The sequence below is a fragment of the Microchirus variegatus genome (genome assembly GCF_963457635.1).
Source record: "Microchirus variegatus genome assembly, chromosome: 7".
NCBI classification, from domain to species: domain Eukaryota; kingdom Metazoa; phylum Chordata; class Actinopteri; order Pleuronectiformes; family Soleidae; genus Microchirus; species Microchirus variegatus.
Window position 1 is genome coordinate 32,370,197 of NC_139808.1, and position 23,425 is coordinate 32,393,621.

The 23,425-nt window shown below is 40.4% G+C and overlaps 1 protein-coding gene across 1 annotated transcript in view; it reads left to right on the forward strand.

Moving 5' to 3' along the window:
* Positions 1 to 23,425, forward strand: part of LOC310929333 (nesprin-2-like) — a gene marked incomplete at its 3' end in the record, with an annotated part of 31,447 nt that overhangs the window by 5,404 nt on the left and 2,618 nt on the right. Inside the window, exons 2-15 of the mRNA XM_083892055.1 lie at positions 256 to 383; positions 9,055 to 9,116; positions 10,896 to 10,991; positions 11,092 to 11,169; positions 11,296 to 11,388; positions 11,818 to 12,023; positions 12,733 to 12,932; positions 14,480 to 14,580; positions 15,747 to 15,836; positions 19,459 to 19,572; positions 19,698 to 19,835; positions 20,478 to 20,642; positions 21,132 to 21,244; positions 22,637 to 22,805. Coding sequence (XP_083748181.1) covers positions 293 to 383; positions 9,055 to 9,116; positions 10,896 to 10,991; positions 11,092 to 11,169; positions 11,296 to 11,388; positions 11,818 to 12,023; positions 12,733 to 12,932; positions 14,480 to 14,580; positions 15,747 to 15,836; positions 19,459 to 19,572; positions 19,698 to 19,835; positions 20,478 to 20,642; positions 21,132 to 21,244; positions 22,637 to 22,805 — 1,716 coding nt within the window. The 5' untranslated portion in view covers positions 256 to 292. The remainder of the gene's footprint in view (positions 1 to 255; positions 384 to 9,054; positions 9,117 to 10,895; positions 10,992 to 11,091; positions 11,170 to 11,295; positions 11,389 to 11,817; positions 12,024 to 12,732; positions 12,933 to 14,479; positions 14,581 to 15,746; positions 15,837 to 19,458; positions 19,573 to 19,697; positions 19,836 to 20,477; positions 20,643 to 21,131; positions 21,245 to 22,636; positions 22,806 to 23,425) is intronic.

A 23,425-nucleotide genomic window follows, 5' to 3' on the forward strand; every position in this document is an offset into this window, starting at 1 on the left:
AGACAGTGTTCCTGATGTTTGTCTTTTGGCTGCTTCTTCTCGAGGGGGCGCCACAGCAGGTGGTCCACATGTTTGATTTGACAGAGATTTTGACTTACGGGAGTTGGGTACCTTGCTCAGGGGTTACCAAAGCCCTTGACTCGATTAAAGATAAACATAAAGTTCCCTAGTCTGGGTTTCCATATGCTGTATGAGACAAAATAACTCAGATTATTAGTTTCTGATGTGTCCTCTGCTCTGTCTCTGGTCCCACAGCGGTGCCATGCTGCCTGGAGGCCGCCGGTGAGAAATCATGTCGTCTGACTTTTGCTCCAGAGATGGACCGGTGGTGGAGAGGGGCTCCGTGCCCCTGGACATCGACAACATCCACATGCTTCTGCAGGGTGAGTCCTGAAAAACCTATCATCTACCATCTAAGCTCTTGATCTACATCCATGGCTGTCAAACTCAAACTGTGGTACGTGAGCTTCCTCTGGTGGAAATTCTGTTCTACTGTGTAGACTGGGGACTTTGGTAGAAACTTCGGGATTTCTGCGGAACAAGCGTCCAATCGCAGATGAGCTTGACCAGCGTGTCGCACATTTGTGACGTCAGCATCTCGGTAAACGGTTGAATAACTGCCAGCTATGGAAAGTGAAAGTTATCTTCAGAATAGTGATGGGAAGCGTTAACGGCATGACTGGAAAAAGATGTGCATGACATCTTGTTTATGTACATGGCACTGGAGTCCAGGTACCGTTTACCAGTTAGCTCCGTTAGCTCCGTTAGCTGCGTTAGCTGCGTTAGCTGCGTTAGCTCCTTTAGCGCGCCTACAGTCAAACTGCAGCATTCTGTTTATTAAACAGAACAAAATAACAACAAATAACCAGCGTACCTGTGTACTGCGTATGTGTGCCTCTTTTTTTAAACTTCAGCGTTACTTTAGAGACTCATTTTAACAATCGGGAGTCATGTAAACATGATGTCATGCGCATCTTTTTTCCTCTCAGTCGTCATGGAAATGCGTTGTGCGTTAACGTTGACGCCATTAACCGCCATTAATGCGTTAACATGCCCAGCACTACTTTAGAGTCAAGATAAATCCAAGCGGTTATCATGATTATCTTGATGCTCATAAGAGGGTTAAATTCAGAAACCAGCAGCATGAATAACGTCTCTGAACACCACAGACTCATATATGGACTTTTATCTTCTTCTCCTCCTCCTCCTTTATTCTTGCCTCATCCCTGCTGTTCCTTCCAGCCTCTGTCCATTATGCTGCAGATTTCATTCTTTTCAGGTTACTCTCCTCTGAGCTGGTGAGCTATATTTAAGGCATGACACTCCCACCCATTTAAGAACAAACTGCCCTTTGTCGAAAAAGCCTTATAAAGTTTTCTCTTTTTTTCCCAATTATGTAATTTCCAGCTGGCACGATTTGCCAGAGCTGATGATGTCAGACAAACGCCCCCCAAACAACAAGCCAGCAACGTTAAAGACGACCAGGGGGAGATTGAGTGAATACTGTGTGTATTCAGTGTTGTTTGCAGTGGCATAAAAACACAGAGCTGCTTTTATGTCGGGTTTTTGTAAACACATTTTCTTCAAGAACTTAATTCATGCGGACAGCGGCTTCTCAGATAAACATGATCCCAAATCTGAACCTGAATTGATCAGGATGACGAGTGTAGAGAGATGACGATCTAGTGATCGAGGTTCCCACAGGTCCTTGAAATCCTTGAAAGTTGGGATCCACATGACTCTTGTTATTGAAGGTGCTTGACAGAATTTAGGCTGATATTTAGGTAAATGTCTCCGATGGCAAGACGTTTTAACATTTAATAGCTAGACTGGATATCCGTTACAGATATCTGTAATTCAGTTCTTCCTATCCACAATGTCATTCTCCCTAGGACAAATTACGTCACTTTTACCATTCATGTGTATTGGGCTTTCAATTTCAGATATCCACAATGACATTATTCCTATCCACAATTTCAGTCTTCAATTCCTCCTAGTCAAAAAGAACATTTCAGATATCCACAATGTCATTCTTCCTATCCACAACATCATTCTTCCTATCCACAACATCATTCTTCCTATCTAAAATGTCATTCTTCCTATCCTTAACGACATTATTCCTATTCACAATGTCATTCATCCTATCCAAAATGTCATTCTTCCCATCTACAATGTCATTCTTCCTATCCACAATGTCATTCTTCCTATCCACAATGTCATTCTTCCTATCCATAATGTCATTCTTCCTATCCACAATGTCATTCTTCCTATCCATAATGTCATTCTTCCTATCCATAATGTCATTCTTCCTATCCACAATGTCATTCTTCTTATCCACAATGTCATTCTTCCTCGGACAAATGATGCAATTACCGTAAATGTTATTATGGCTAGTGACAATTGGATTGAAGATATCTGAAATAGGAGCTTCTCCGAGGAAGAATTATTTTGCAGAAATCCAGAATGTCATTGTGGATATCTGAAATGGAAAGCCCAATACACATGAATGGCAAAAGTGACGTCATTGTGGATAGGTAGAATGTCATTGTGGGTAGTAAGAATGACATTGTGGATAGGAAGAATGACATTGTGGATAGCTGAAATGTTCTTTTTGATTAGGAATAATGACAGATATCTTTAATACATATCCAGTCTAGCTAATAAATGTTAAAACGGCTTGCCATAGTCTCCCTTGTTTGTTTTACGACGCCACCTACTGTACACCTACGATGTACATAGAAGAGGCCGACGCAGGACAAACTGTAATTTTAAAACGACTTATTCAAATTGGTTAATCCTGAGCGTCTCACATCAGATATATACAGATTTAAATTTCCCTTCCTTGCACAGAATTCCGTCCTCTAATGAGAGTGTAACGAGCTGCCATGTGGCTTTGGAGGAGGAAATGCTGAATCAAAACACGACACAGACAAAAAAAAAAAAAAGTGAATCCCATCAGACAGGATTCGACAGTCTGTGTCGCTGCGGGGCAGCAAGAGTGAAGAATAAAGGCTGTGTCATGTTCTGCTCTCTCAGTGGGTGATTTCAACTCCGCCCCCTTCAGCTACAGTAACGCGCATGTGTGTGTGTGTGTGTGTGTGTGTGTGTGTGTGTCAAACAGGGACTTTCAGATACCGTAATTAGATAGAAGTAATACACGACACATGGGAGAGTTTCAAAATTCAATTTCCACTCTGTTTTCGGAATCTTTGGAGCAATAAAATCCATGATGCATCATGGAAAACAGACTTTAAAGGTCAAGTGTGTAAAAGTTGATAGTGTCCCAGTTTATTAACACAAAATCATAGTTAAGGGATACATTATAATTTACATTTTACCATAAGGGACACAAGGACCTTTAATAAAGGGTATGATGATGCTTATTTACATTTATAAGGTCATAGTTAAGGGGTTGTGTTTTACACTTTACGATCAGGGTCACAATGAACATCAATAACAGGTATAAAGATGATTAATAAATGCTTGATTTTAGTTAATTAATGCTTATTTTGCACTCCCCCACATTTATGAAGTCACAGTTAAGGGGTGCATGTTTTACACTTAAGAGTAAGGGTCACAATTATTAATAAAGGGTATATTAATGGTTGATAAATGCTTTATTGTAGTAAATTAATGCTTTTTTACATTTATGAAGTCACAGTTAAGGGATGCATGTTTTACACTTAAGAAGAAGGGTCTCAAGGAGCAATAATAAAGGGTATGATAATGATTAATAAATGCTTTATTATCATTAAATAATGCTTATTTAAGTTTATAAAGCCATAGTTAAGAGATGCATGTTTTATACTGTACAATAAGGGTAATGAACATTAATAACGGGTATAATGATGGTTAATAAATGCTTAATTGTAGTTAAGTCATGCTTATTTTGTACTCCCCTACATTTATGAAATCAAAGTTAAGGGATGCATGTTTTACACTTAGTAATAAGGGTCACGGTGAACAGCAATAAAGAGTAAATGCTTTATTATCATTAAATAATGCTTATTTATGTTTATAAATCCATAGTTAAGCGACGCATGTTTTACACTTTACAATAAGGGTCACAAGTAACAATAATAAAGGATATAATAATGGTTAATAAATGCTCATTATAGTTAAATAATGCATGTTTTACACTTATTAAGCAGAACGTACCATGAACACCCTTAGCGTTTGGTTGCTAACCAAGCACTGCTGTGTATGTTCTCCACCACACTTTGGCTGCAGCTTCAGCAACATTTACTGTCTGTGTTTGTGTTTGACACAGTTTGACAGTGTGTCGTTGTATTGACTCCACAGTGAGCAGTGAGGTTAGAGGAGGACGGCAGCAGCAGTAGAGCCAGTTGTTGTTGGCATGACGTCAACACACACACGCACACACACACGCGCTTTGAAGCATTTTTTTTAATCACTTTCTTCTCATCCTGTTTTTCCACGTTGTTTTATTGACAGGGAGGAGTTTGGTGAAGTCAAATAAGAAAGTCAATGTTTCTCCGCTGGTGACATTTAAATCTTTTAAAGACACATTTTCCACAAAGTGTGGCTCAGAGTAACATTAAAGTCTGCAGCAGGACGATCCTGTACCAACAGGTCTGAACTGAAAGAGTCTGTGACTCACATTATTATTAATTTTTTTTAAAGGGGGGGGCGGAGCCTATGGTGAAGTCACCTGCCTCTGTGCAAGCAGGAAATGTCGAGTCTCTGCTGGATTAGATAGAGCAGATACTCACACATGCATATCATCTGGGTTTTTTTGTCTTCACATCTCTGGATCTGCAGAGTCAGTGCAGTAAAAGATCCTTTTTTCTTTAACTAGAAAGAGGAGGTTTTATTTTTAAACGCTGATGTGGTAACAGTTACTACAGAGTCAGCATGAGCGATCCCATCACAGGTGAGTCTATCCATCCGTGACACCTTAAAATAACGACTAATTAACTGCTTATAAATGCTGTTTTAACTACGTATTTTAAAATGTTATTCAGGTTTTTGGTCCGTACATCATTCAGGGGTTTATTAAGGGTTAAGTGTTCGTGGCAGTACTGAAGAATATTAATTAACCTTAATTAATGCTCCTTGTGAGCCTTAAACAACCACATGTGGGATAAAACATGTTTACAATACGTTAGTGATGCTTGTTTTCTGAAGTCATAGTTCAACTAACATTAATAAAGGCTAATAGTGGTTAATAAATTAATATTTATAGTTATATAATGCTTATTAAACTTTATAAAGTCATAGTTAAGGGATGCTTGTATTACACTTAAAATTAAGTAAGTAAGTAAATTAAGTATAAAGTAAAATGATTAAACAACCACACATGCAAAACATGTTTACAATAAGTTAGTGATGCTTGTTTTCTACTTCCTTACATTTATTAAGTCATGGTTAAGGTATAGTTTACAGTAGAGGTCACAATGATCATTAATAAAGGTTAATAATGGTTAATAAATACATATTTGTAGTTAAATAATGCCTATAAAACTTTATAAAGTCACAGTTAAGGGTTGCATGTTTTACACTTAAATTAAGCATTCACAGTGAACAGTATTTTAATGGTTAATAAATGCTCAATTATAGTAAATAGGAGTTTATAATAATACATTAAAGATGCTTAAGTCATGGTAAATTATAGTTAAGTATTGGTTATTTAGTGCGATATTATCCTTGGTGTCACTTAAGGGAAACACATTTTCAAGTTTGTTTTCTTTAAGGTTCCACCAGGGACATTAATACATGGTAATACTAATTAATAAATGCTTAATCTAACTAAAGTAATGCTTATTTTGTACTCCCTTACATTTATAAGGTCAATAGTTAAGGGATGCATGCTTTACACAAGGTAAAGTGTGCTTAATTAATGCTTAATTACCGTAAAATAATGATTATATTGTGCTATTTTAATGTTTGAAGACACAGAAACATTGAATAAATATTCACTAAGGAAAGCTTTTCATGTAATTTTTTAAACTGTCAATTTACACTTATATTTGATATCAACAGCATCTTTGTAGACCCTTTAATAATATTAATAAACACTTAGTTAAAACAGTAGTTAGCCATTAGTAAATACTTAACATAGCATAACAGCAGTAAGTAATGTTAAATAACGCACCCATTGATCTCTATAAAACTAGTTCTTTATAGAATATTGTGTACAGTGATATTTATATTTAAGTCTAAAATGTATCAACATTCTTTCCTCATGAGCTTAAGAACTTTAAAGGAAACATTACGAGTTGTGCTGAACACTTATCAGGGTTTTTGTTTTGTTTATTTTATCAGTAACTCAATCAAAACTCAAACAGCGTTTGTTTAAGAGGCCACGAGAGCTTTCAGACCTGATATGGATGAAAGAACTAAAGTGCACAGTCTTGCTTCATGCATCATTACTTCTGTAATGAACTATGAGGTTTATGTTTGTGTTATTGTTGAGTTGGAATGAGTTTTTGTGAATTACACTGTTAAAAATGTTAATTGTATTTCAAATTTAAACATGGACGTTTATGTTCTCGGTGTCTTTTCTCTCTTGATCACCGTATCAGTTTAGGAACGTGATGATTGTGAGAAGTGAAATCTCTGGGAGTGACGTGATGACATGACATCACTGCTAAACGCTAATGTTTTAGTTTAATTAGTTAAAAAATAAGTTGTTAAACTTAGGCTACTAATATTTGAGCTTTTGTAGTTAGAGGTAACCTTAACGCAAGCCGAGCTGATTGATCACTCAAACAGCTTCAAAGATTTTCGTTAAATTAATTTGACAATTATTCTCATTTAAGCAACGTAGACACATTTTTGCACTCCTCTACATTTATGAAGTCATTCTTAAGGGATGCATTTATTTTTAAAACCTGCAAACGTGACTTATAAACACCCCCCACCCCCCAGGATGTCCATATAAGGATATAAGTGTATTATTCCTGCAGTAATTTACCAAGAGTAACCCAAACCCTGTGGCACTGATATGTGCTGCGTGAGCACTAAGGGTTCAAATGGCATCCTTTGTTGGGTTTTTATGACATAATACCTGGCAACCGTGCACCTGGCAAATGCTCCATATGACAAGAAACACAAACTTAGAATGCACGCAGTCATGATAGGGCCCAGGGTATGCAGTAGTTCCCTAACGTATGGTGCAAATGGCCAAAATGGACGCCAAGATTCCAAATGGCCGACTTCCTGTTTGAGTTGAGGCCATGGCTACGGTTGACTTTTTTTGTTCATCTTGGTCTAAAACATCTTCCCACCAAGTTTCGGGAAATTCGGTGTTATAGGGGCACTTCCTGTCGAAATTCGCCAAAACGCAGAGGGTTGCTGTGACCAAGCCGTTTTGAATCCACAATCGACAGCTTTTCATCTTTGATGTGTCGAGGAAAAATTGGCTTGTGTGTTTTTTTTTGTTTTGATACGACAAACGCGCTCGGACGAGTTCGCTCATTTATGTAGGGTGCAATATGGACGCCAAAATTTGAAATGGCCGACTTCCTGTTGAGTTGAGGCCATGGTTACTGTCGACTTTTTTGTTCGTCTTGGTTGATAACATCTTCACACCAAGTTTTGGGAAATTTGGTGGAACTCAATGTGTGCCGAAGTTATCGGGGCACTTCCTGTTTCGTCGTGGCAAATGGTCGAAATTCACTGTTTTTGTCGGTACGACAAACGTGCTCGGACGAGTTCACTCATTTTGTAGGGTGTCGTCGTTCGTGGCTGAATGAAAAATCCAGAACGCTGATAACGTTGCTGGTGATGTGGTTAAAAGTCAATGCTTGCTGCTCAGTTTCTGCTGCTTTATCTGCTCTGTTTTATTTTATTTCTTCTCTCTCTTTGAAGACTTGTTCAGTCCTGACTCAGTCAGAGCTGAGCCAAACCCTCGGGTGTGAGTTACAGTAATAACCTGCTTCCATGGCAGGCAGAGCTGTAATCGCGGTGAACGCCTGCTGACTTTCACAATAGGTTCTGCAAAAACTATTTGAGCGCCCGCTGTTTACATGATTTACTCGTCTGACAGCTGAGAGACACAGGAGTCCTGAAGAGACACCTGTCAATCACTCAACCAGTGAACAATGTCAATAAATTTATATTTTCATGTTTCTGTGATTTTTCAGCATTTTAAATGTGAACATTTTCTAGTTTCTGTCATTTTTCAGATTCTTAAATGTGAATATTTTCACGTTTCTGTCATTTTTCAGCTTCTTAAATGTGAATATTTTCTACTTTCTGTCATTTTTCAGTTTCTTAAATGTGAATATTTTCACGTTTCTGTCATTTTTCAGCTTCTTAAATGTGAATATTTTCATGTTTCTGTCATTTTTCAGCTTCTTAAATGTGAGTATTTTCACGTTTCTGTCATTTTTCAGCTTCTTAAATGTGAATATTTTTATGTTTCTGACATTTTTAAGCTTCTTAAATGTGAATATTTTCATGTTTCTGTCATTTTTCAGCTTCTTAAATGTGAATATTTTCGTGTTTCTGTCATTTTTCAGCTTCTTAAATGTGAATATTTTCGTGTTTCTGTCATTTTTCAGCTTCTTAAATGTGAATATTTTCACGTTTCTGTCATTTTTCAGCTTCTTAAATGTGAATATTTTCATGTTTCTGTCATTTTTAAGCTTCTTAAATGTGAATATTTTCACGTTTCTGTCATTTTTAAGCTTCTTAAATGTGAATATTTTCACGTTTCTGTCATTTTTAAGCTTCTTAAATGTGAATATTTTCATGTTTCTGTCATTTTTCAGCTTCTTAAATGTGAATATTTTCTACTTTCTGTCATTTTTATTTACATTATCAAGTTATTTTGTGGTCACGCTGACCAGAGCGAACTCAGTGACTGCTTAGGGCCCCGTGACCACCAGGGGGCCCCCTAGATTATTTCATTATTTATCTGCATGACGAGTACCGTTGGATCTTTTGCAAATTTTACATCGTTTTCCTACAAAAGCTTGTATTTAATGTAGTTTGTTATTGTGTTACAGTTTCATCTCTTTATTATTTATTTGTTATTTAGTCTGTGATTCCTGCTGCTTACAACTTCTTCTTCTTCTTTTTTAACAGTGGAACAAGAGCAGATCCAGAAGAGGACCTTCACAAACTGGGTCAACGCTCAGTTGGCAAAGGTGAGTCCCGTCTCTGACCCCTGACCTTTCTGTAGTTTCTGTCATCCAGCGATTTTAAACACAGTAGAGCTCTGTACGTCTCATGAGAACCAGAGACACCACTTGGCTTCAGCTTTGTTTTGTTTAAAATCAAATACTCGTCTTTGTGACGCGGGAGGAGATGAATTACCTTTTATTCGAGCGCGGGGGAAAAAAAATGTAATGTATACACAATAGTTTCCGATCCCTGAGTGGATGCAGCTTTCACACTCTTGTGCAGATGAGCGTGAACGTGTGAGGACGTGACACGATGGATCAACCAGCTCTACTTACACATTTATGTGTACATTCTCTTCATGTCCTCGTGTGACCTGTTTACTGCAGTTTTAATGTTGACATTGCACTAAGTCATAATTAAGAGGAGATCATGTGTCACTGAAGAATTTGAATTTCTGGTTGTGTAGCCACTTGTTACAAGACACTTTATCTCACTTTATCTCAACAGGAAACTGAGGTTTGTAAACCACTCACTCTCCCACACCAAAGCCCATAGAGAAAATCAGGGATTTTAGCTCACAGGGACACAGGAGCTGCTGTTCTACTGCTGCCTCGTGTGGTCACTTTGTGTCACTGAGGTCAATCTGAAGAAAGATTTTTAAAAATCGAATTGACAAAATAAGACATTGTAAGTTAGTGATGGAGGCAGCAGTGGATCAACAACTCCTGTGAACTCCTGTGTGCTGTGATGTTAAAATCACTGGTTTTCTCTATGGGCTTTGGTGTGGGAGAGTGAGTGGTTTACAGTGACACACATTTCAGATTTTGTCATGTGAACATTTTGTAAAATGGCTTAAAATAAAAAAACATTTTGGTGGCGTTTCAACTGACAGCTGGTCCTCAGTGCAGGGGGCGCTGTCAGCACAGGGACATTGTCATGACAGCAAGTCACTGTTTTTGAAGAAGTAATCGACCTGAATTGACTTATCAGTGTTTTCTCTCCAGTTGTTAGTGAAACCCTCTGTCAAACTTGTTCATGCAAGACTCGCTTTACAATCTGTGAGTCATTTGAGGATCCGACGTCACCGAGTTCTCCTGAAAGACCTCGACTCAGAGAGCAGTGATTCCTCACGCCCGTTAATCAAATCATGACCACACCGTTGTTATGAACTGAACTGGACGACAACATTTTTGTTGTTAAAGCTCGTGGTCTTGTCATGCTCTTAAACATGACTCTGCAGAAAGTAGCAGCCTCACAGTGGAGGTCGGCTGTGGAGGACAGTGGACGCAGAAAGTGTGGACACAAATATAGCAACTGCAGAGCAAGGTTCACAGCGCTGCAGACGGACAGCGACAGACGGACACTCCCCTCCCCTTCCCCTGCATCAGCCGCCAATCACAGCACGCCCAGGCTCAGGCTCAGTGGAGACTAAAGTGAAGAGTGTAGATAACCGTTAATCCTCTGTGTGGTTGCTCACATTAAGCCGTCGCAGTTGTGGTAATTTACTCAACACAGACTCAACGCGCTGTCGCCCAAAAGCAGAAAAGTTACTAACCTTCATTTATCGGCTCTTGTGGGATGTTTTTGACCCATCTTTTTACAAGTAAATAAATGCCCTCTTCTTTTTGTTGTCTGTCGAGGTGAATAAAGGTGACAGATCTTAGATCTAGGTTAGCATTTAAGTTGATTTGTAGTCTAGTATGAAGTCAAACAGCCACTGAATTGCTGGAATATAAAGTTTAAACACTTCACATTTCTGCATCTCTGCTCACATTTTCTTGTCTTGTCTTTGTGTGTGACAGCGGAGGCCGCCATGTCGGATCGTGGATCTCTTCCACGACTTCCGCGATGGCTCCAGGTTGCTGGACCTGCTGGAGGTGATGAGCAACCAACACATCGTGAGTTCCTCTTTCCGTTTCTCTATGAAGTTAAAACGTGATTTCTCCTCACTCACTCACTCACTCACTGACTGATGCTCTGTTGTTGTCGTTCTTGCAGAGCCGTGAGAGAGGCAGAGGCATGTTTCAGCACAGGAGCAACATTGAGAAAGCCCTCGCCTTCCTCAAGAAGAAATCGGTAAATTAACTGATTGTACAGAGTATAGAAAGCGAACGCTTGTGGAGCGTGAGCGCTGCGGAGAAAACAAAAGCTTTTTTTGTCCTTTAATGTTTGCAGAGTGAAACTTTCCTGTTTTCTCCTCAGATTAAACTCGTCAACATAAACATTCCTGACATCATCGATGGCAGACCGTCCATCATCCTGGGCCTCATATGGACAATCATTCTACAGTATCACGTAAGTTCAATATTTCTGTGATTCAAACGCAAAATTCCTCACTTGCTGCCTCAGTTCTTTTGAGAATTCAACATACACACAAGTCACTGTACGTAGACAACATCATCGAGAGCAGAGAAACCCAACAATTCACACAATGAGCAAACACCAGGCATCAAATCTCTGAAAGAACCAGACTCAAAGATGTGCAGCATCTGCCAAGACAGATTGGGGTGAAAGGAAAAATGGGGGACAGAAATCATTCACCATTAGTCAAATCTGCAGATCTTGGTGTGTTTGCAGATACCCGATAAAAAACATTTGAGCCACAAGAGTCTCTGTCTGAAGGTGTCGGACATTATCTGCTAATTTTAGTATTTCTGTCCTGTTTTCTGTTTAGAGACATTTCAACGTTTCTGTCTCCTAAAGTGATGTTTAATGTTTCCTCAGATCGAGGAGTTGGCCAGCACCCTGTCCTTTGACTCTCGTCAGTCCTCCATGGAGTCTTTGGCCAGCCTGGACTCGCGCTCCACGCTGTCCAGCAGCCGCTCGGCCAGCAGCAGCCCACTTCCTCCCAGAGGCTCGCCGCTGCACGCCCGCTTCAGAGTCTCTGCCAAGAAGGCTCTCCTGCTCTGGGTCAGGGAGCAGTGTCACAGGTCAGCATCTGCTCCACTGAAACTGCATCGTGTTTTCATCTTTATTTGACTCTATATTTTCTATATTTATTACAAATTTTGGGAAATTCAGTGGAACTCAATGTATGCCGAAGTCGTAGGGCACTTCCTGTTTCGTTCGCTCATTTACCTTGGGTGCAAACCGTAAAAATGGGCACCAAAATTTAAAATGGACGACATCCTGCTGAGTTGAGGCCATGGTTACTGTTGATTTTTTTGTTCGTCTTGGTCTAAAAACATTTTCCCATCAAGTTTCGGGAAATTTGATGGAACTCAATGTGTGTTGCAGTTCTAGGTCACTTCCTGTTTCGTGGCGATTGGTCGAAATTCCCGAAAATGCCAAGGGTTGCCATGGCCACGCTGTTTTGAATCTGCAAAACCTTTCGATAACTTTTCACCTTTGATGTGTCTCGTACAAATTGGCACATTTTTTATGTTTGCTCATTTACGTAGGATGCGATATGGACGCCAACATTTAAAATGGCCGACTTCCTGTTGAGTTGAGGCCATGGTTACGGTCGACTTTTTTGTTCTTCTTGGTCAAAAACATCTTCCCACCAAGTTTCGGGGAAATTCTGACTCTTTAGTTTACAGTGTTTCCTAACAACATCACTGTTAGAAAACACGGTGCTAAGCAGCTGTGTCGACTAAACAGTGTTTAATACTAACGGGCCTGATTTGCGTTCCTCAGAGCTGGCTGTACCATCAACGTGAAAGACTTCAAATCGAGCTGGAGGAGCGGCGTGGTCTTCCTCGCCATCCTCTACGCCCTGCGGCCCGACCTGGTGGATCTGTCCAAAGCCCGGACCAGGAGCAACAAACAGAACCTGGAGGAGGCGTTTCGCATCGCCGAGAGAGAGCTGAGGGTTCCCCGTCTGCTGGAGCCCGATGGTGAGCTACCAAACTTTTGATTTATCTACAAACTACTGATCGCTATTTATAATTCAACTTAAGTGTCTAAATATACACATCAGACTTTTGTAAATGAGTCGCGGCTGAAGATCACACCTGTGGTGAGAGTCACTGACGACTGTAATTAAATTAATTCAGATGAATAATAATGATAACCTGTGAAATTACAGACCCCTCAGGGTTCGTTTGAGTCAACACTGTGGGAACATTTTAGCTCTGAACAACAATAAAGTGGTGTGAACTATAGTCGAGTCTAATGGTTACACCCTCACCACCAAACTTTTACTTTAATTTTTTAACTCTATGGAAGAATCCTATTTTAGTCTGTTAAAGAAAACAATTAATCCCACAGAGATTATTTCTCACTTCATAATTATGAGTCGTGGAGTTCTATTCAGACAAGCATTTTATCTCATCATTTTCACGTTTTAACCTCATTATTTCAACTTTTCATCTCATTGTTGACTTTTTATGCCATGATTTAGATTTGTGTAATCTTACAAATCACTTTTAAATCGTATAGTTTTGCCTTTTGATCTCATTTTATTTGATAATCAAGACTAAACTATAGAGTATATTCCCGGTCATTTTGACTCTATATCTCACATCGTGTGACTTTTTAAATCCCCTAATGTTGACTTTTTGTCACTTTTTAATCTCACAATTGACCTTTAATTTAACAATATTCACATGTTATGTGTTTAATTGAGTTCTCTGACAATTTTGACTCAATTAAAATTTTTTGACTTTTTACTACTTTTTATCTCATGATTTTGACTTTCTTTCTTAAAAATGACACCTTAAATCTCATAATTGTGACTTCATGTTACAAATTTGACCTTTTATGCTCAAAATTTCATTTTTTATTTCTCAATTTGAACTTTGATAACTTTTTTTAATCTTAAATTTTCAACATTTGATCTCAGAATTCTAACTGGACGATATGAGGAGGACAAAAATTCCTCTCTGAGCAGGAATTTGTTGAAATTCAATGAAATTAAATTTCATGAATTTCAGATAAATAATGATTTTTTTTTTGACTCACATGGACTTAAACATAAGCGGTTTTTATACAGTGTCAAACGTTAGGTGGCTGCGTAGCAGGAACCAAGCTTGAATCCATGTGAATATTATTATTATTATTATTATTTATTTGAATGATTGTGAAAGTGCTGAGTGCAGCTGAGGCAGAGCCGTGCCCACTGAGCCTGAGGGCGAGTGAGATGACAACAGTCTGCTGACTCTCTCTCTCACACACACACACACACACACACTGTGTTTGCCGTATAAAAGCTCAGCCTTCTTTCACTTTCCTCCAACTGTTGACTCGTTAGCAGACGCGAATGAGTACATGGTTGTTTTTCCGTAAAAAGGACCGGGAGTTTACAGACTCACCTGCTGAGCTCCACCTGCTGCAGGACCGGAGCTAAACTAAGAGTCTAAACTAAGAGTGTGACGGTGATAGTGAGCGTATATATGGTACAGTAGAGCGAGTGTGATCATGGAGGACTTTGATGTGGATGCAGATGTGGACGTGCGGGACCCCGACGAGAAGTCCATCATGACCTACGTGGCTCAGTTCCTGCAGTACTCCAGAGACCTGCCGCTGACGGAGGAAGAAATGCAGGTATGTGTGTGTGTGTGGTGGTTAATGATGATGATGGTGATTAAACAGCTCAGGTGGCATTTTTAAGGTTAGCTTTTGCAGTTGTTACGACGACGACAACAACAACATCAGTCCTGAGCAGGAAACACTGACATTTAACAAAATCTGAATTTAAATCAGTGCCATTTGCAGTTTATGACTTACGTTTATTACTTATTTATTACCAGGGTTTACGGTGATAGTCCTGCTAATTCATGTCTTTAGATCAGAGGTTTCCAAACCCTGGGTCTGGACCAACAGATGGGTCACAGGGATATTTATTCTGGCTCCCCAAACAACATTTTTTTCAGGAATTTTCCCAACCTTTTTAGTTTAAATAACCATAAAAAGTTTGCTAATTAGTTCAGGAATTATAATTTGATTTAATAGCAAATAAACAACTTAATTTTCTTTTAAATGGATATTAAGTGTCATGAAAACTAGATTTATTTATTATATATGATATATCTTATTGGTGGATTCTTTTAAACTAAAAGTTTCATTTTATAATAGCAACAGATTAGTGGCAAATAATTGGTGTATAATTAAGCATTTTCTAATTATATTTAAAAACAAACCATTCGTCATTCGTTTTTTTTTGTTTTACACTGAATGTTTGATTGTAAAAAGTTCACTTTTCCTCCCAGAACATTCAGACGTGAGTTTTATGTTGAGTAATCCTAAAAATCCGGTCAAAGAAGTATTTTTAAAAGTGTAAACACGAGGCAGCAGGGTGTTTTTAATCCTGCAGATCAGCAATGTGTTGTTTTTAAATGGACGACACGCAGTCATCTGATCATCTGTGAGGTTTGTTTATACAGAATACAGACACGTGTGAGGAAAATCACATCACATCAGATCAGATCAGTCTGCTCTCTGTGTTTTTCTCTGCTGAATCACAGCAGCAATAACAGCTTTCAGAGCATATTTGCCCAGGTTTATTAAGTGTGACTGTCGTGACCATAGAACATATTTAGAAGTTCTGCCTGCGTCTGTTTTTACCAGATTTTCTTCCTGACTTTGAGTTATCTCTGCCATTTGATCCATTTCCTCTTTCATAGTAACATGGTGTTTTGGGGATTTCTGTTTTCTTTGCATCACTTTTTTTCCTCTTCTTTCTTTCTCTCTTTCTTTTTGTTTCCTCGCAGACTCAGTATCTGACTACTCCAAAAAGTCCTTCTCCTGTCAACCTCCCTGTTCACTACACTCCTGCTATCTCTGCTTCTCCTCTGCGACAGGTAGCCTGCTGACCTACCTTCTTTCCTACCTACCAATCTTCTGTCTTAACAATCTACTGTACATACCTATTAACGTACTGTTCTACCTTCCCACCTACCTACCTACTTTCCTTCCTACCTAGCAAGCTATTTTCCAACCTGCCTACCAACCTACTGGTCTACTTACCCAGCAACCTATCTTCTCACCTACCTACTCACCGACCGACCTACCAACCAACCAACTTTCTCTTCTACTTACCTACCTAGCGACCTATCTTCCTACGGACCTACCTACCTACCTACCAACCAATCTTTCTTCCCACCAACCTACTCACTGACCGACTTGCCTCCCAAGAAACCTACTTTCCTTGCTTCTTACTTAGCGAACTATCTTCCAACATTCCTACGTATTAACCTACTGCTCGACTTACCTAGTGACCTATCTTCTCACCTACCTACTGTCCACCAACCTAGTTTCTTTCCCACCTACCTACTGTCTGACCTACCTCCCTACTTTCCTTCCTACCTAGCAAACTATCTTCCAATCTACTTACCAACCTACTGGTCTACTTACCTAGCAACCTATCTTCTCACCTACCTACTGTACAACCAACCTAGTTTCTTTCCTACCTTGCAACCTATCTTTTACCCCTACCTACCAACCTACTTACTAACCGACTTGCCCAGCAAAAAACTACTTTTCTTGCAACTTAACTACATGGCAACCTACTTTCCGAACTACCTAGCTATTGACCAACCTGCCTACCAATCTTCCAACCAAACTACCGACCTACCTACGTAGCAACCTATCTTCAAACCAACCAACCTAGCGAAAAAGTGGAAAAGTTTGTAAACCACTCACTCTCCCACACCAAAGCCCATAGAGAAAATCAGTGATTTTAGCTCACAGGGACACAGGACACGGGTCTACTGCTGCCTCGTGTGGTCACTTTGTGTCATTGATTTGAATTAATAATTCCTAAAGCCGAAGTGACAAAATAAGACATTTGAAGTTAGTAATGGAGGCAGCAGTGGATCAACAACTCCTGTGAACTCCTGTGTGCTGTGATGCTAAAATCACTGATTTTCTCTATGGGCTTTGGTGTGGGAGAGTGAGTGGTTTACAAACTTCAGTTTCCTATTCCTGGAAAAGTCTGTCTAACAGTGAAGATAAAGTTGTGAACTTGTTCTTCTTGAGTGGCTCCACGTTAACAGGCTGGCACAGCAAAGTCAGCGCTGATCATTGATCTCATGTAACTTGGCTTATTATGTTTGTGTGAATCTGCATTACCTGTGTCACAGTGCCACACCCCCCTGTCACCAGTTTGTGTTTTAACATTCCATATGTTTGTGTTGTGTTTGGAACAAACAGCCTCGGCCTCTGCTGAGTCACACGCTCTAAATCAGCCTCGACAACCCTTTTGATAAACACCGGCGAACAACTCGAGATTAAATTTCTGACAATTAAGTATCTTGACGTAACGCCAGGAAAAGAGTTACTGTGTTGAGACATCAGCTCGCTTCAATGAGAGGGGGAGAGCGCAGTCGCTCCGAGCCAAGATAATTCTCAAATCACATGGTGGCTCACTGCAGGACTCATCGTGCAGATTTGAACGAGTCCGCCCTGTTCTTTGGGACGCGATCCAAAACCACAGCGAGGGTGTGTCTCCTTCTGCCTCCCATGAGGTGAATGCAGCACCACGTCGTTTCCCTCCGCTCAGATGCTGCAGGTTTCTCCTGCACGTCGGACAAAACACCTGTCGGATCGGGTTTCCCCAGGGACATCAGCATGTCCGTGTGCAGCTATGCAAGATTTGAATCCACCCTGGAGCAGTGTCTGCAAGAAAATAGGTTGAATGACGCCTTCAAGCTTCTACAATCTCCCACTCCTTATAGACATCGGCTCCAAAATAACTCAGAGTTAGGTTGTAAATAAAGTTAAAGTGGTGCCATTTTTTTTTTTCAAAAATGTTTTTCACTCGTCAGAACAAGGCAACACTGTTGCCTGTTGCTACCGTGTCGCCAAAACAAACATAAGTGTGGGCTCGGCGCTCTGCTGTGCACAGACTCGCTGTCAACGTGACACAGTTTCGGTTTGATCGGTACGACTGCGCATGAAGATTATTTTCATTACAGGCTAATTTGAGGATTAATTTACATACATTTGGTCCACACAATGTTTCCCCAAACTTGGAAATGGTGTCTTATTTTGTCTATGAACCAAAATACACACATTTTAATACTTTCTTTTTTATATGGAGCAAAGAATCACATTTAAAGGTACAATATGTAGTATTTATGGGTTTATATAACCCAAAATCCACTTTTTAATACATATTATGTGCTCCTGCATTGTCTAGTCGCTGTATAATATTTTTTGTTTCATTTTCGTAGTGTTTCAAAAAGTCATGTTAAATAACATGACCGCGGACCGCGGTTGCATAGCCACTGTTAGCAGCGAGACGCCATGTTTCTACTGGAGCCTGTAAGGACAAATGCGAGAGAACAAATCAAGCGTCTCTTTACTTGTAGCGGAAGTCCCGCCTCCTCTCTCTCCGCTTTGTCTGCTACGGCCGCGGTAGCTCGCCCTCTCCCTCACCTCACGAACCTCATCTGCTGACACGGAGAAAGACGACGAGGACGACATTTGACCAGCTGCGGATACCGTAGCGCTCAGGGAAGGGAGGGGGTGAGCAGAGCAGCAGGTCTTTGTTGTAAATTTCAGCCTCTCCTCTAGATGGCACTATAAACTACTTATTTCCCCTTTAAGACACTAAAAAAGGATTAAAAATCCATTAATTGACGTATCTTTTCAGTACCTCGTTGTTCCATTTTTAATATCCCCATTGTGGATTTAATAAAGGATTATCTTAAATGTCAGGAAAATGTCAATCGTTGTTTCCCAAACCGCAAAGTGACGACGTCCTCAAATATTTTGTTTTGTCCACAAACCAAAGTTATTCTGATCTTGCAGTCAAACACTCCCCGAAGTTAAATTCAAATGTATATATTAGTTTAATTCATAAGACTTTGTAAGAAGCTGGAGTTTATATGCCAGGCCTGTATGTGGTGCTGTGACTCCGCTACAGTAATACAACAAAAATGGTTTCATGTGGTGATTCTCATTCATCCATAGTAATAGTTTAAGTATTTTATGTACATTTTAAATTCAGTTTTTACGTATGTTTTCTTTCTTTCTTTTTAATCTCAATATGTTTTTATTCCTGGTTAGATTTTCCTGTTTTTTTCTCCGATTTACGCACATTTTTGAGGGGATTTGCATGCATGAAATTTGGCATGGAGTCTATCTTGATATAACATATATTTAAAAATAAAGGTATTGGTTCTGGTCAGTAACGGCACATAATTCACAATATGTGATGCAAAAATGATACAATAAATACCTAAATACAAACATTTAAGTGGTGGACCAGGAAATCGACTGAAGGGCTGCATGTGGCCCACGGGCCGTGAGTTTGACACCTGACACTGAGCTTGTATCTGGTCAGGATCGACCTCTGTTTGTTTCTCCTCTTTCCTCTCTGCTGCAAGATGTGAATGAATACATATTCATGTGGAGTTCATGTTTGATGGATAATAATCATAATAAACTCCTTTTGTTTTGTATTTTCCACGTTGCCAGGCGACGCCGGATCGCAAGGCACAGGAAGTGACGTGCTGGCTGGTTCAAGCCTACGATGAGCTCCTGGAGGGATGGGACTCCACCGAGGGGGAGAGCTACTCCGAGAGATACCACGTATGTAGAAGAAGAAGAAGAATAGAGAAACAAATGTAGCTGTCGACACAGTCTGCAGCGTCCGATTTTGCTGTTTTGTCGTCACATGACTGACGATGCCGGTGTCATTTTTCCGTCGCCCTCAGGTTTTCCAGACGTTCCTCGTGTCCTTTAACGAGCAGCGACGTCCCATCATGCCTCTGTTGACGGCGATGAGACGAACGCCGAAACTGAGCGAGGAGCAGCGCGCTCTCAGAGAGGCCTGGGACACGCTCACCGAGAAGGTCGGTTTGTTTACGCCGCCACGTTGGCAGGAAAAGTTTCTGAAATATGAACGAAAGGCACCAGTGCTGGTTCCAATCTTTGAAAGAGTTCACTGTCACTTTAAATCCACTGAGATCCAGCAATATGTCGCAGAGTCTGACAGAATTGATATAGCTGATCCTTATACTGCCCCTTGGTGGTGGAGTATGGACGTTATTCCAGACGCTGCAGCAAAAGCACGTAAAAATAAACGAGATAGAAGCTTCTTGGTCGACAGTTAAGGGGAAACTTAAGGGTGACATCGCAAAAACTTTGTCAAACAGGATAAAGGTTTCCATTACGTTTCCTCTTACCTGCCGACCAGGAAGCTGTGAATTTGGACATATGACATATTGCCTGGTATATATAAATATATATACATAGATACTTCAGTTTATCTACTGTATATATCTATATATATGTATGCTATCTCTATGGATGTGAACATCGCGGCTTCCTGCCAAAATAGCGTCCTAGATTTGAATTAATTTGGTTTTAAGAGAATCATATCGTTCAGCTTTAAACATCTTAAATTTTACTACTTCTATGTTACGCTGTGTGTGTGCTGATCTTAGTCAAAGTAATTACTGATTCTGATTCTCTCACGACGACGAAATTTCCAGCTTCGCGAATACAGAATCGAGTTGGACACGAGTCTCCCGCCGCCCTTGGACGCGGTGGCTCACTGGCTGCTGAGAGCGGAGGGCGCTCTGTCAGAGGAGCAGGGCGAGCCTCAGGACCACGGCCGAGCTGCTGACGAAGCCAGGGAGAAACAGGAGCTGCTCAAGGTGAATATTATGAATATAAAGCCCCCATACATTCACACGTAATATATGTTAGAAAATTTCTATGTTAATTTTCTGCACAAACACAAAGGAACAGCGACGTTCAAGGACGTACAGGAGCCCCGTAAATCAAGTAGACCAGGATGTGTTTGTGTTTGGCTTCTCCACGAACCCTTAGCCTGAACTTTACATGATCATAAACCTCATTTTCAAACGCGTAGCGACTTTTGTAATCATTCAGATTTGGCAGCGAGGTCTGTGACTTTCATCTGTGACACTGACTGAACAAACACAGGCTCCTCGGGCTGTTTTTCTTTTCTTTAAAAAAACCGATTTAATCTCAGTATCGCTTCATTTACTGTTCAGAGAGAGTGTTAACACATCGTCGACTCCCTCTCTTTTTGTTCTCGTTAGTTTACAAAAGATTGTCTCAGCTTGTCGATGAACGTGTGAAACGAGAGCTCGCTGCTGAATGTTTGAATGTTGCTGCAGGTTTGCCTGGAGGAGATGCCGCAGCAGCTCAAGACCTTTCAGGCCTTCCAGAACTTGGATGAGTTTGGAAACATGATTGTTCCCACTGACAAGATAGACGAGCTGAAAAGAAGGTGAGGCTGCTTTTCCCAGCTCATCTGGGTTTCCAAATGTATTGCTCTGTTGTTGTTGTTTTCTATTTTATTTTGGTTTGTGTGAAAATCAGGGACTTGATCTAAATTGACTATTTGACCAGTGTATGAAGTACAATGTGAGGTGAAAAGTCCGTCACGGACTTTGCTCGTTCTATTTAAACACCACTGTATTTTATTGTGTTGGCGATAATGGTGTTTAGGTTTGAGAACCGAATCGAATATATTTATTAAAAAGCGCAAACAAATTGAACAAAAACAAAACCAAACAGTAGAAAAACATCCTTAACCCCTAATTATTTAAATTATGTTCAAGGTAATGTTTACATCCGTTTTTAACAAGTCTCAATTATCCGTACAATCTCTAAATGCAAGGAACGTTTGTCTCTGAATCGCATAACTGACGTAGTTCGCACGACAGGCTTCAAACTTGGCAGGTGGTTCATGGAATTGTTGGAGGAGAGCCAGGATTGGACTTGGGAGAGTGGAGACATAGAGTTGGGTGTCATCCGCATAGCAGAGGAAGGAGATAGATAATGAATAGGGGGGCCCCAGGACGGAGCCCTGGGGAACACCACATGTGATCGGGGAGGATTGGGATCTGTAGTGCTTGAAGATAGGAAGTGAACCAGGTGAGACAGGTGTCAGAGTGAAGTGAGTCTGTCCAGGAGGGTGAGGGGGGAGGTGGTGTCAAATGGTCCAGAGTCAGCTGCCAGCAGGAGGTCGTTGGGGATTTTAACGAGGGCTGTTTGTGTGCTGTCGGAGGATCTGAAACCAGATCAAGAATCACTTTTTCCTACTCTAAAGAACAGTAGTAGGTAGGTCGTCATGAGCGGTCCTTATCAGACCTTTTTGGACCTCCTTGGACCTCCGGTATTATGTCCCAAGTCTTAGAGACAGGGTGAGGAGTTGAGGGGGAAACCTTATTTACTTCAAAGGGAGGGAGTCATTCGAGGTGGATTTTTGGAGTCTGATCAGGAAGCCTCCCGGGCTGCTGCATGCTGGAGGTTTTCCAGGCACAACTATCTGGGAAGAGAACCTCGGGGCAGACCCAGAATCAGCTGGAGGAATGACGTACCCCCCCGCCCCATGTGGCCTGGGAACGCCTCGGGATTCCTCAGGACTGGAACACCCTGATTATCCTGACACTACCTCGACCCAACCTTAAGGATACGCAGAATTCATTTAAATGATAATATTTCACAACTGGAGAATTGAGGAAGACTGGTTAATAAAAATAAAAAGCAATTTATTTTTGCCTTTAATCAGTCATTACCAAACACTGGGTTGTGACCCACAGATGGGACATGGGAGGGATTTTCCCCAAGGAGTAAATTAACTCCTTTTTCTCACCTGCACTTTTGTCCTCACCAGGTTCACCGGTGTGAGAGTAACCGCCAAGTACCACGGGATCAAGCTGGAGTACCGCGAGCAACGGCACACGGTTCTGGATCTGTTGGGCCAGATCAGGACCAAGCTCCGCGTTTGGAAGAGGCCGTTCATCTCTCCGGAGGCCGTCAGGGTGTTGCTGCAGGAATGGCATGTGAGTCAGAGTCTCTGTTATGGGTTTTTTAAAAACATAAAAACCTCAACAGCTGGACACGGGCCAGAGTGGCTTGTTACACACACACACTATATAAGTGAGATTGAGGATAATTATACTCCTTTAGTTGTAAGCATTGAACTCAGAGGGTTTCCCCCGCTGACTTCGGTGATTCCCTTCACGTTTCTTTTCCTGGGTCTTGCACACGCTAATAAACTAAATAAAATGTGAAAATAATTCACATTTAAGAAGCTCAAAAATCAAAGCAACTGATTTATCGATGAATTGTTGTGACCCTACTGAATACCTGTGGAATATTTCATGAAATTTGACTCCTGTCGTCCTGTATATGGCCTGTATTTGTGCCCATTGTCTTTACTTCTGTAGCACGTTTTTAAATAATGCACTAACCAGAGTAGCACTGTGTTATCTCGTATTTTACACAACAATAACGAGGCTTTCTATTCTATTTCATAGAGTGATTAGAAACCAAAATCCACACAGCTCTCTAAATAAATTCATGTTTATATTCCTTTTTGAAATGCTAGTATGATAGCATGCTAGGGCTAAATATACTACACTGAATCATAACCTTTCTATACACAGTCAAATTTGCCATT